The sequence below is a fragment of the Helianthus annuus genome, chromosome 1 (assembly GCF_002127325.2).
Source record: "Helianthus annuus cultivar XRQ/B chromosome 1, HanXRQr2.0-SUNRISE, whole genome shotgun sequence".
In the NCBI taxonomy this organism is placed as follows: domain Eukaryota; kingdom Viridiplantae; phylum Streptophyta; class Magnoliopsida; order Asterales; family Asteraceae; genus Helianthus; species Helianthus annuus.
This window is the reverse complement of record NC_035433.2, coordinates 131,268,563-131,282,263: the sequence shown is the minus strand read 5'-3', so window position 1 is coordinate 131,282,263 and position 13,701 is coordinate 131,268,563. Positions and strand designations below refer to the sequence as shown.

Here is a 13,701-nt window from a genome sequence, read left to right as displayed (position 1 = left end):
ACATCCTGTTGATATGCATTGATGAATTATAATATTATATTGATTTGGATTGAATTTTAATTTGGAAATGGGAGTTTGTTGTATGGGACAACGAATTCAAAGATTATTTAACTATTTAATTAAATCTCTGTTTTGATTCAATTTATATCAATCTCAAAAGATTATTTAAATAATGGAGACGTTATACCGTTGTATTTACAATTTTAGAGGACTTTTTAAGTTTCAGTTTTTGATATAATATATTTCTAAGTGCAAAAAAAATATTGATATTTTGTTATTTAGTATATTTTAATTTATTGATAAGACAAAAAATGAATTGAGGACATATATCCAAAATATTGATTTCGGTGCATACATAAAAGATATAGTTAAAAAAAAATTTACCCATTCATATTAGATACCGTATTACTCATTATTTTAATAAACAATATGTAGGCTACTTCTTAATTTATTTTTAGTGCTTGGATAAGAATATATGAACACAATGGTAAAAAAAAATGAATTTAGATGGTTGCATAGAAACCCAAGAGCATACACCAAGTAATTGGATTTAATTAAATTTGTTTCTTGTTATGGTGATTTTGATTATATTGATGAGTTGGTATCTTATTCATAAAGTTGGATCAAATAGATGTTATATATGAATATTTGAAATATTTGCATGGTAATATATTATATTTATAGCATTGAGACCCTTGTGATACTTTTACGATTATATGGAACTACATAACTTATTATTGTAGAAAGTAAAAAAAAAGGTGGGCTTATTTACTAGTAAACAAATGATGATATGTTAAAATCATAGTTTCAAATTAACATGACAGATATGTATACGTGAGATAATTTTTTTTTTGTTACACTATAATTAATTATACCATGATAATTTATTTAAAAAAAAAAGTTTTATGCTTTTTAATTGATCGAAAAGAATATCTTATCTCATAAAGTTTTACTACTCAATCAAGGACATAATATATACACTTTTTCTGTTAAACCCCAAGTGAAGTCCTTTTTATTCCTTTAACTGAAATTATTTGCTTGTTGGCCGTAAAAAAAGATAAAATATTAATATGGATCGTAATTAATTGTTTTCATTAGTCAATGTTAATATATAGCATGCCAAAGGATTTTTACACAATTAGATATAAATGAGTTATAATGTGGATCGTAATTAATTGTTTTCATTAGTCATTGTTAATATATAGCATGCCAAAGGACTTTTACACAATTAGATATAAATGAGTTATGTGTGTAGTGCTCATTGGAAACATCACGTGATTTAGTTTTAAATAAAGTATACAATCTATAATGCAATGTATTATTATTGTTATAGCATGATTATAAAAATAACGTTTGGTATTTATACTAGGGTTATACTAGCATTTATAACAAATTTTGCATATAAGAAATTCATGTAATTGATTCCTATTGCTAGATATCATTATTTGTTATTAGAGAAACCCTTTCTAGCGATGTCGGTTTTTCTCATGCATTCATTAGGCTATGCCATAATATTTAATAATTTAATTTTTGATTAACTATTATCATTGCTTGTATAAAATAATGACCATTGCTATATGATTCATATGTGCAATATATAGATTGTTTATTTGATGTCATTAGTTTCTTTTAATATCAATATTTGAGAAGAAAAAATTGAGTACGCTATGTAGTTCATAAATATTCCAATTTTCAAATAATAAATGATCTGAGAACTTGAAAGAGATTTATGTTTAAGTTTCAAAGTAAGTAACGAATATATATAAGATATCTTTGTGATTGGTTATATCATATCTTTGTGATTGGTTATACCATGATATATTATTACATAAATTATATACGTTTGCTTATTAGTGATGAAAAGGTTTCTTATTTCATAAAGGCCTATTATAAGTTGTTTTTATATGATGACATGCTATGAGATCATGTATTGAATGATTTGTTGCTATCGATATCTTGTATTGTATATGCTATCATTTCTTTGCATCGATAATATTGAATGGAACGATTAAACCAGATCATGGTTTATTGTCACTCTCATGAAAAAGGAGAAATATGCGTAGATTTGACACCCAAAGTGTCATACTCCATGTATCTCATTATCAAGTTTTAAATGGTCGTGAGATGTTAGACCGGTATTATTATATGACTCGGACAACAAAGAGAAGTTTATTTATAAGGGAAAATCGGATAAAACAAACTTTGTTTGTCAAACCTCAAATATGATCCTAAGGTAGCAATATCATTAAAAAGAAACAAAAGGTTCTAAATCAATTTAGATTTATATGTCCGAGTAAATAATGGAAACCATGAAAATTGTTTGGTTTTACTTTGATCCATGAAATGAATATATATTGATCATTGTGATCACTGAGAAAAATACAATGATGGTCATGTTGATAATGAGATCAACCATTAGAAATTATAATGAGATCGACTACAATAATTGAAATGATAGTCATGATGAGATCGACTATTAGAATTGTAACAATAGTCATAATGAGATCGACCACCAAAAGTGGCAAACTAAGGAATGACCATATAACATGATGGTTTAAACTTTGAAGTTATAATACATTCTCTTGTATCTTACATTTTGTATTACATACGTGCAAGTAATACATATGCGATCATAATCCAAAGGTTTATGGATCATAAGTATTTAGTTAGTTGGCATGACCGGTTAGACCACACCGAGTCATTAATGATGATGTGAAAAGTATCGAAGAACCAGAAGATTATCTTGATAATTACATGTCATGTTTGCTCTCAAGTGAAGTTAAGTACTGATCAACAAAAGTAGGGTGTGAATCCCCAAATATTCTGGAAATGATAACGAAAATAAATATACAAACATGATACCATTTAGTATTTTAAAATTGATGCATCGTCTAAATGGTTATCAAATCCACAACCTGAAGCTTGTGTGATTGTGGCTTAGCTAATGTGACAGCAAGCATATTAATCCAGATTAGTATATTTATTTGATAATAATGAATTTGATTCACAAATTATTAACAATCATTGGAATAAGTGTTATTGTTGAGATAATCACTAAACGTCTACTATTGGTTACAAAGCCAATGATCATGAGAGGAGAAAAAGTTCATTTAGGTACATGTAATTTTATATATAGTACCATCAGTTCACATCAAGCCAATAAGTGATAGTTCTCCCCATACAGTTGGTTTTTGGTCAGGAACCAAAGATGTCTCATCAAAGATTTTGGTTGTGCGACATATATTGAAACGCATCCACCACACCACACAAAGATGGGACTTCTAAAAAGTTTGAGAATATGTTGGGTATAAATAATCGTCTACGATTAAATACTTAAAGCCGTTAGTGAGAAATTCGTTTATGGCTCATTGGTTTTCACTTTAGTGAATGAATGTTCCCAACATTAGGGGGAGATAACAAGCAGTTGGAAAGTAAAAAGTAAAAATGAATTATCATGTCATCTTGATCCTCAGACTTTAAACTATGAACTAGAAGTTTAAAGTATAATTCATTTACCAATATTAAAGTACAAATTACCAGACAAGTTCACTGACCTAAATAGAGTGACCAAGTAAGTCACATAATCAACTGCTTATGCTCCAGTTATCTTTGTGTCCTAAGAGGACAACCACATATTTTTGTAATGAGTCTATTGCACGCCTATAGCGTGGTAGACTAGTTGATTCCAACAATAAAATTCCTCGAAAATTGGAGCAAGTAATTAAGATGGTCAAGTCGAGGTTATAGTAATAAGATCCCCTGAAGGGACGATAGACATGATGGTTCAAGAAGAACCTCAGGTACCTGAAAATAAAGAGATCTCGCTAAGTTGTATCATGTCTAAGATATGTATGGAATCGAAATAAAAATCGACGTCGTTATACTTTTGTATATATTGTAGCGCTTAAAATGATTAAATGATGAGGATCAAGATTTAAGATCTGCCTATGAATGAATATTAAGAAATGATTGACAAAAATAGAAAGACGCAAATAAGGCAGAGTTTAGTTCTCTAATGAAATGGAAAGTTTCTGGACCAACAGTCCATACAACTGAAGTTGTAAAATATGCTGGATACAAAAGTGTCTTTACGCGAATCATGTGAAAATCAAATTAAGTGATATAAGTCAAAATTGGTGGCACAAGAATTTTCACAAATACCTATGATTGATTATGAGAAAACGTATTCTTCAGTGGTGGATGCATTGACTTTCCAATATCTTATTAGTCTGGTAATATATAAAAGAGAATTGACACGCGTCTTATGAAAGTTATGTATCACTTGATACTAAGTCATATAAAATAAGTTCTCGAGAATATTATGATTATTATATAAATTCAGATCTGAATACATATACATGTTGTATATGTTATTGAATTGAATATAATTGGAACTCCCCATGAGTATCCTAAACCATTTGAGTGCTTAAGAGGTTAATTGAAACACCTTATGGATGTAATTATAGTGCACCAATACTCCAATAAACATACATAGAAAATGTGTACCTATTATGGCATCTCAATGTACATTGTGTACAAACATGGCACAATATGAATTTTGGAGATAAAAGCAAGTGTTCTTGATATTTTTGCATATGATATAGATATATCTATGTGTTAAAAGGGCAAATTTATATAGAAAAACTTCTAAGAGTGAAAGCACATGCATATTTGGATAAGATAGAAAGAATTCCCTCATGGATTGATAATGCTAGAAGCATTAATGATGTAAAAACCGCAAGAACGTATTATATGAAGTTGACAAAATACGTATGGACTAAAATAGTTGGGTCGAGTGTTGTATAACTCGAGATATTCAAATAAAGAGGGATATAAGTTTAATTAAATTAGCCATGTTCTATGAACATTCTACTTTTAAAAGTTCACTATAATCGCAATTTACAATAATGATTCTAGGCATCATTGAGAGAAATTGTTGAGCTTTTAGAGGGAGAATTTTTGAATGACCTTGGCACGGTCTAATTATTACTCGAACTGTAGTTCGAGTATATATGTAATCATATTTTACTAATCCCTCAAGTACATCTAGAAGATGATGTTTGGATATTTTAGTATGGACATAGTTGAACCTTAAAGTATGTTAAAGGTTGTTAAGTCATTTTTTATAAGAAATGACTATTATCATCTCCTACCAAAGTAGGGATTCTCATTCCAAAAGTACCATGGCTAAAGTGCAATTGTGCATTAATATTTCTTTCTATCTATGCATAATATGTTTTTCTTATTTGAATTTATCAACATGATATAGCACCTGTACAATGAGGAGACATTTGAATGGTAAAGCAGATATGTCGATACCCTAAAGGTAAGAATGGTATGTGTTTATATTTTACTAACCTATGAAATCTAGTTTCGTTAGTCTTGTAGATGTAAAGAATGTAACACAACATAGTAGTGGATCTTATGGTATTTGTTTGCAAGAGGAAGCACTAGAAGTCTCACAAGAAGATTTTACAACATTACTCATTATAAAGTATTGCACTTCAAGGCATCAAACAACAAATTATTCTACAAAAGTTTTGAGTAACATTCGAGGAAGATGGACACATGTTACTTAAAGGATACATATTATAATGAGGGGGAGATTTTTTTAAGTTGCACTCTTTTTCCCTTAACTAAGTTTTGTCCCATTGGGTTTTCTTAGTAAGGTTTTTAACGAGGCAACATACCTGATCCAGAAGTATCAGAATAAGAAAATACGTGCTGCACTCTTTTTCCCTTAGCTGAGGTTTTGTCCCACTGGGTTTTCCTAGCAAGGTTTTTAACGAGGCAGTATCACCAAGCGTATTAAAAGTATGTGGATAGTCAAGGGGGAGTGTTATGAATGAGTCATTTATATGGTGACTCTCCACATACATAACTCATATCTCTTTATTTTCTTTGTATTAATGTATATGCCTAAATATATAGAGGCATTTGTATATGGTGAAGATTGATTAATGAATAAGAATTCTTCATGTTCTATTCTTTACATAATTTTATAGTTTTGTTCTCATGTTTATATAATTGTATATTAGTAGCTAATAGACCATTGTTTTACAACAGCTTTATTATTTTTTTGGTTTTTCTGTTTTTGCACTTGGTATATATACAACTGAAAGCTCACTTTAGTAAATTGCCATTTTAGTCCTTGAGGTTTGACTAAAATTGCCACTTTAGTCCAAATAGTTTTTTTTGCCATTTTAGTTCAAATAGTTTTGTTTTCTGTTATTTTAGTCTCTGTCTTTTGTCATTTTTTCCCATTTTCATCGACCACCACCCATCTCATCACAAACTTCTATCATCGCCACCACCTGCCTGCACCGTCACCACCCACCCACCCCACCACCCACCCCACCGGCCACTTTTCCACCACCCACGTCATCAACCAATACCGCCACCATCATCGTAAAACCAACAACCACCGCCATCATCTTCACTGTAAACCGGCATAATACCATCCCCATACCATCTCGCACTTGCAAAAAAAAAAAAAAAAAAAAAGTGGTTTGGCCAAAATTCACCTAAGTTAACTAAATTTTTTGAATGGAGTTAGTGGGTTGGATGGAAATGGCAAAAAATGAGAAAAGTCAAGGACTAAAATGAAAGAAAACAAAACTATTTAGACTAAAATGACAAGAAAAAAAACTATTTGGACTAAAGTGGCAATTTTGGTCAAATATCAGGGACTAAAATAACAATTTACTCTAATTTTTATTAAGATTGTGTTAGGAGTGGTACGTGCAAGCAATCAAAACACAACTTACATGTTATCAAACTAAAAAAAGATTTGTTTTAGCATAATGCATAAACCTAGTTATATTCTAGAGATAGTTAAAAAGTGAAGTGGAGATGGATATAATCAAATGGTTTTACTGGTAGTACGATTATACTGTGATCCCTCATTGAGGTTATAAAAAATTGGAGTTCAGATGCTTGGAGGTCCCGTCCCCTAAAGATGATAGGGATTTACGCGTCCAATAATAACTTTTAAAGTGACAAAACTGTTTGGTAGGGAAAGCCAAAGGTGGGAAACTTCTTCCCTCTAACTAACTGCGTTGACTGACGTGGTCTTGGTCTTCTTCATCGAACAAACAAACAAACAGTCCCTCCCTGGCCTCTATAAATACCCTCTCACACACTCTCATTCTTCATTCACCTTCTCTTTCTTTCTACTTTATATAATATATCATCATCATCATATATACAAGTCACGGAAAGAAATGCAGCAAAAAATTGTGGTGAAGGTGAGCATGGACAGCGACAAGAAAACCCGTAAAGCTCTGAAGATTGCGGTTAGCATATCCGGAGTTGTATCCGCGTCTTTCGTTGGGTCAGATAAAGACCAGATAGCGGTGACCGGTGACGGTATCGACTCGGTTGAACTAACAACCTTACTAAGAAAAAAGGTTGGATACACGGAGCTCCTAAGTGTGGGCCCGGTGGAGGCAAAGAAAGAAGAACCCAAGAAGCCCACCGTGCAAGTTGATCCTTCTTATCAGTACTACTATCAGAGCTATGGCGTGCCTTACTATTATTCTTATTATTATTGATTGAGATCTGATCACAAACTCATGAAAACAGAGGTTAAAATAATAGATTACAAAATTTTGGTTGGTTTCTTTCAACATAATTATTGTCCTTCAGTTCACTTGGTCCCCTTCTTTTCTCATGTAAATACTGCTCTAGTTTCTTCTATCGGTTTTCTTGTGTTTCAAAATCTATCTTATGTTTTGATGGAAGAAAATACAATAAAACTAAAGCTTTATGATGAAACCAAGATTGATTATGATGTTCCTTGGTACATTCATAATGAACCGCGCATTTTTTTTTTGAACGGCCAACAAACTCAATCCCGAGCACTCTCGGGGCACCCACTGGACAAACGGAGTACTCCGAGAGTAACCCGAGTCCACCACCAATTCCGGGGAAAACCCAGTAACCCACCCGCCCGTAGGCACGACGGTGAAATTACCGGTAAAACCCGTTTGGCTCAAGGATCCAACCTAGGTTTCCCTGGGTCTCCTATCATTGCCTCACTCTGCACCAAGTGGGAGTCGAACCTGCATCTCTCAAGAGAAATACAAGCCCTCCACCACTTGATCTAGAGATCATTGGTGAACCGCGCATTTAATTTCAACTATTTTATTGAATTGGTACTTTAAAAACGAGAATAATGATTTGAAGAGACTGAATCGATCGAGTTTCTTGAGTCATATTTACCCTACGTATTTCTAAATTGTAAATTATGCTCTGTGTATGTAATTACAAATATTAGTCGTAAAACTTAAACTCCTTTTGAAACACAAAATCATTATCAATTCTGGTTTCATCATCATAAAGCTTGCTTATTAACTTTTTGTAAAATAAAAGATTAAATCCATTTTTCACAATCTTAGACTTAATGCAGAATATTATAGTTTTATGACTTTATCAGATTTTATCCCATCAAAACAAACAATATTTAGGTGGAGACTATAAGAGCATTCACATCCAATCCACTAAAAATATACATACATTCCACTAAAAAACAACTCCTATATCAATATATTTCCACTAAAAACAAATACTTTTTCTCTCTCCTTTTCAATATATATTACATTTTCTCTCTCCTCTACTCACAACCACTTTCAAAATATATTAAAATATTATACAGGGTGAACAGTGTCCCCCCAAATATACAGATGAACAGTAACATTTTCTCTCTCCTCCACTCACAACCACTTAAACCACTTTTTATAATTTAAAAACCCATCTCTCAAGATTTGATGGATAGAATGTGAATGCTCTTAGAACTAGATAGGGACTGTTAGATGATGATGAAAAAGAGGATCACGACAAAACTATTGAAAAGAAAGGCATCATCACTAGAAGCTTCCGACTTTTGTACTTGCTCCACACGGTTGTCAATGCCTTAAGTCGTTGTTTAATGTTTATGGTCGAGACCATAATTAAGGGAATGTTTCCAAACCTTTTTGAAACAACTTATTGACTTTTTGAAAAGTTATAAGCTTCAAAATGATGTTTGGCAATGAGTGTGTATATGAGGGGGGAAAACGTCAATAAGTCATTCCATACTGACTTTTCCAAAAATCTAATAAGTCGATAAGTTGTTTCAAAAATCTTAGCCAAACATGTCCTAAGATCTAAATTAACTACTCACACTATCACTACTAGAAAATCTGAAACTTCTTACACCAGTTTTTATAGGAAATGCGTCGCTATTCTACGCATTTATTACAAACACCTGATGTAGGAAAACACCTCGTAGGATACCCGTTTTCAACGCATTTCCTACGCAACTTCGTACACATTTTCTACGAAACTACTATGTCGCAAATTGCTACGAATCTCCTACAGTATATTTAATTATTATCTTTTAGGATTTTTTTTTTTGTCTACACATTTCTGACCAAAAAAAAAAAAAAAAAACAAACAGACAAACAAATTTTAATACAACATTATTTGTGACCCACTTCGTACAAATAAATTTGAAGTGTTGTTACAAATTTTCGAGGAAACTGAGTATTTTTTGACCCATTTTCAACAAATAAATAACAAGTGTTGTTACAAATTTCCGAGAAAACTGAGTATTTTTGTGACCCAAATCCAACAAATAAATAAGAAGTGTTGTTACAAATTTCCTACGAAAACTGAGTATTTTTTGTGACCCAATTCCGACAAATAAATAAGAAGTGTTGTTACAAATTTTTGAGGAAAGTGAGTATTGTTTGTAACGGGTTTTCGACGAAACTGAGTATGTTTTGTGACAAATTTCTGAAAAAATAAAGAAAAAAGGTCTACTATTTTTGACCGTTTTCCGACAAACGCTTTTTATGTTGTGACACCTTGTCGAGGTATAAGAAATTACTTCATTATTTTGGTTGTGACACATTTCCAACCACCTAATTTATTAAATACAAAAACTGCAAAAAATAATTAATATTTCTGCATTTTTCTGGCTAAAAATTCCAGAAATAATCTGTAATACCAAAAACCTATTTTACAAAATTCACCAAAGTTACAATGACATAAATTCAAAAATCATGCATTACAACGCAAGTTCCAATATGTTTAAACCGTAAGCTAATACAATTCAACGTAATTCCAAAAAGATATCAAAAACTACAACTAATTAGAGGCCGGGAGGACGCCAATTCTTCATAAATTTTTGAAGTTGTTTTTGAAGTTCTTCCCTTGCTTTCCTTTCTTCGTCAAGACGAGTTACAAGTAGATTCCTTTCTTCTTCAAGACGAGATGCAAGTAGATTCCTTTCTTCTTCCAACCGAGCTTCAAGATCAACCATTCGGGTTCGCATAACTTGAGCCTAAAAAGTTGATAAAATATATATAGTTATAATTAGTAAATATATTATATAAAGAAATGTTTTGAGACAAAAGAAAATATGTTTATTAGTTTGATTTCCAAAGATAATAATGCATGCATACATTCTATATACATACATACATACATACATACATACATACATACATACATACATACATACATACATACATACATACATACATACATACATACATACATACATACATACATACATACATACATACATACATACATACATACATACATACATACATACATACATACATACATACATACATACATACATACATACATACATACATACATACATACATACATACATACATACATACATACATACATACATACATACATACATACATACATACATACATACATACATACATACATACATACATACATACATACATACATACATACATACATACATACATACATACATACATACATACATACATACATACATACATACATACATACATACATACATACATACATACATACATACATACATACATACATACATACATACATACTAGGGTATTCACGGTTTGGTAAAACCGCAAACCAAACCGTTAGAACTTGCAAAACACAACCATCCCAATGGGTCGGCTTAGTGAGATCTTAGTATGTGAAAATTGAACTATCAAATGGGTGGGTCAGTTTAGGGACAAGAACCAACATTTTTAACATTTAGTAATACCAAATGGTAATAAAGATACCTCTTCTTGAGACCGTTGGTACTCTGCTTGCGATGGTGCAGACCCGTCAGAAGAAGAAGATGTCCCGGTCACCAAGTATTGTAGATCCGAAGACCTTACCCCATATACACAACGCGTGCGACCTTCTCCAATCACACATGCCCACACCTCAGAGTCATCTGGATACTCACTGAAGTTCGGCCCACACCTCAGGGTCACTGATTTAAGCATTTTGTCATAAATGCGTAGGAAATTGTATTGATACAAGGATATTTGTCGGAAATGTGTCACAAGTTGTGACGCAATCTCGACATGGATGGTTTATTTTAATTAATAAATAAATATTTTTTCAGAATTGTGTAGGAAAGGTTGTTATTTTCCCTTATTTATTTTGCATATATTAATAATTCGGTAAACAATTATAATTAACCTTTTGTAGATTATTTGTGACAGATTTGTGATGCAACTGTCAATTAAATAGGGTTTTCTTATTTTTTGTCGAAAACTTGTCACAAGTTGTGACAGAATTCCGACAGATGGCTTAAGTTAATTAAAAAATAAATATTTCGTCATAAATGTGTAGGAAACGATATTATGTTCCCTTATTTTTTTTGCTTATATAAATATTTATTAGGTAAAGAATAATAATTAACCTTTTGCAGATTATTTTTGACAGATTTGTGACGCAACTGTCAATTAATTAGGGTTTTCTTATTTTTCGTCATAAATGTGTAGGAAACGATATTATTTTCCCTTACTTTTTTGGCTTATATAAATATTTATTCGGTAAAGAATAATAATTAACATTTTGTAGGTTATTTCAGACAGATTTGTGACGCAACTGTCAATTAATTAGGGTTTCTTGTTTTTCGTCGTGTATGTATCGAAAATTTGTAACAAAATCTTGAATTTTTTTGTAGGAAATTCGTCATAAAAATGTTGTAATCTGTGACGAAAAAAATTGTGTAGAAAATTTCTATAGGAAATTGTCCTCTTTTCTAGTAGTGTTGGTTGCCCAGATGGTATGGAATAAAATTTTGTTGGACTTCCAAAAAAAGTATATATATATCTATAGGTTGTGTGAAAACATATTCAGTTGTACACAAGGTTTCTATATTTTTCTTCATTAAAACATAAATTAAGAGTTTGTAAATTCATCATCGCCAATACGTTTGTTTTAATTAATAAGTGATTTAGATGGTATATTATTGCTATTGAAATTCTTAAAAATCCATAGTCACAATACGTTTAATACGTTGACAACAAAGTCTTTCATGTTTACCTTAGTATCAACTTTCGTGTCCATCAACTTCTCCATCTGAAAAGGAAATCAAGAAAAGATAAATTAAACATCAACTTGATAATGTATTTTCATTCCAATCACAAATTACATAAGGATAACAGGTAGTGCACCACGTGAAAAGAGAATTTACAAAATTAGATACAAATTTGCATTACAAATTTTAGAGTGTGAAATAAAAATACTTTTTTCTTGAGAACATAATGCATAAAACCATTTACCTCCTCAGGTTATCATGTCACATTCATTCTGAAAATTGAACAAAACAAATTAATGATATTTACTTAAGAAAACTAAGAAGAAATACACATTGAATTAAGATACTAAGTTTACCTTTTGTGTCGATATTAATAAATAGATACATTTGCGTGTTCATCTTCTGCTTTGATCATGTTTACATCCATTTGAATGCTGCTTTTTGTGATGATAACTTAACAACTAAAAAATGGAGCCAGCAACATGTATAAATACTATGGAAGCCGCCCAAAACCACCACAACTTACCTCCCACTAACCTGACACATGTTTAGTAGACGGTTATGTAATAAGTTTTTTTTTTCTTTGTTGTTTATCTTTGGAACTGATTGACTTTTTAATTCTAATTTTTTATAGGTACTACAATGAGAATATAAATGTTTATTTTTTATTTATTAGCTATTAACTGATATCAGTTTTTCTAATGCATGTACAATATCGGTGCAATACCCCTTTATGCGGCTACAATTTTTTAAATATTAATTCGGTCACCGAAATCGGTTGCTTTCCATTTTCTTTTTCACATTTTTATTAATAAAATGTTTTTTTAATCCATTGAGATTGTGCAATAAATGGGATTCTTAATTTGCGGTTGGACTATTATGTTTTATAGGATAAGTATGCATTTATTTTAAATCTATTTAGTATCGTGAGAGCTATAGAAATTGTTGATACACTTTGTGTGGACGCGACTCGGCTCGGTTCGACTCGGCTCAGTACGACTTGGTTTCGACACGGTTAGGTCCGACTCAAGCCCGACGTCACGGCATTCCTCCGTCGTGCGCCCCAGAGTTCGACACGCGAAGCACGGAGAGCCGCGAACCAACACCAGGTGACACATCACCATGACATCATCACTGTGATGTCATGAGGATGTCATTTAGTTGAAAATGCATACAAATTGGAAAGCTGTTGTACATGGTCGACGAAACTGAATATGTTTCGTCGACTAGGGTGTTTCGCAGAGGTCCAGCCCTGTTTTGTCGCCTGTTGGGCTTCTTCAGGCCCAAGGTTTGGCCCATAGGTGTTTCGCCGAGTCCTTTGTATTTCGTCAAGTCTGTGTCTGTGTTTAGTATATATAGCTCTCATTTGTTTCTGT

General features: G+C 31.8%; 2 protein-coding genes across 2 annotated transcripts; one reads left to right on the top strand and one right to left on the bottom strand.

The window, feature by feature from the left end:
* The first annotated feature begins 7,223 nt into the window (after positions 1-7,223).
* Positions 7,224-7,553, top strand: LOC110931492 (disease resistance protein Pik-1). The gene has a single exon (XM_022174887.1). The coding sequence runs from the start codon at positions 7,224-7,226 to the stop codon at positions 7,551-7,553; it is 330 nt and encodes a 109-aa protein (XP_022030579.1).
* A 2,582-nt stretch (positions 7,554-10,135) lies between these two features.
* Positions 10,136-11,323, bottom strand: LOC118491452. The gene is made up of 2 exons (XM_035989249.1): positions 11,070-11,323; positions 10,136-10,327 (listed from the first exon to the last, which is right to left on the bottom strand). The coding sequence occupies exons 1-2, from the start codon at positions 11,277-11,279 to the stop codon at positions 10,136-10,138; spliced, it is 402 nt and encodes a 133-aa protein (XP_035845142.1). The 5' UTR covers positions 11,280-11,323.
* Between the last annotated feature and the right edge of the window lie 2,378 nt (positions 11,324-13,701).

Coding starts and splice junctions, on each gene's coding strand:
- LOC110931492 (XM_022174887.1), top strand. CDS start 7,224: ATGCAGCAAAAAATTGTGGTGAAGGTGAGCATGGACAGCGACAAGAAA.
- LOC118491452 (XM_035989249.1), bottom strand. CDS start 11,279: ATGCTTAAATCAGTGACCCTGAGGTGTGGGCCGAACTTCAGTGAGTAT. Junction 10,328..11,069: donor ACCAACGGTCTCAAGAAGAG/GTATCTTTATTA, acceptor TCAACTTTTTAG/GCTCAAGTTATGCGAACCCG.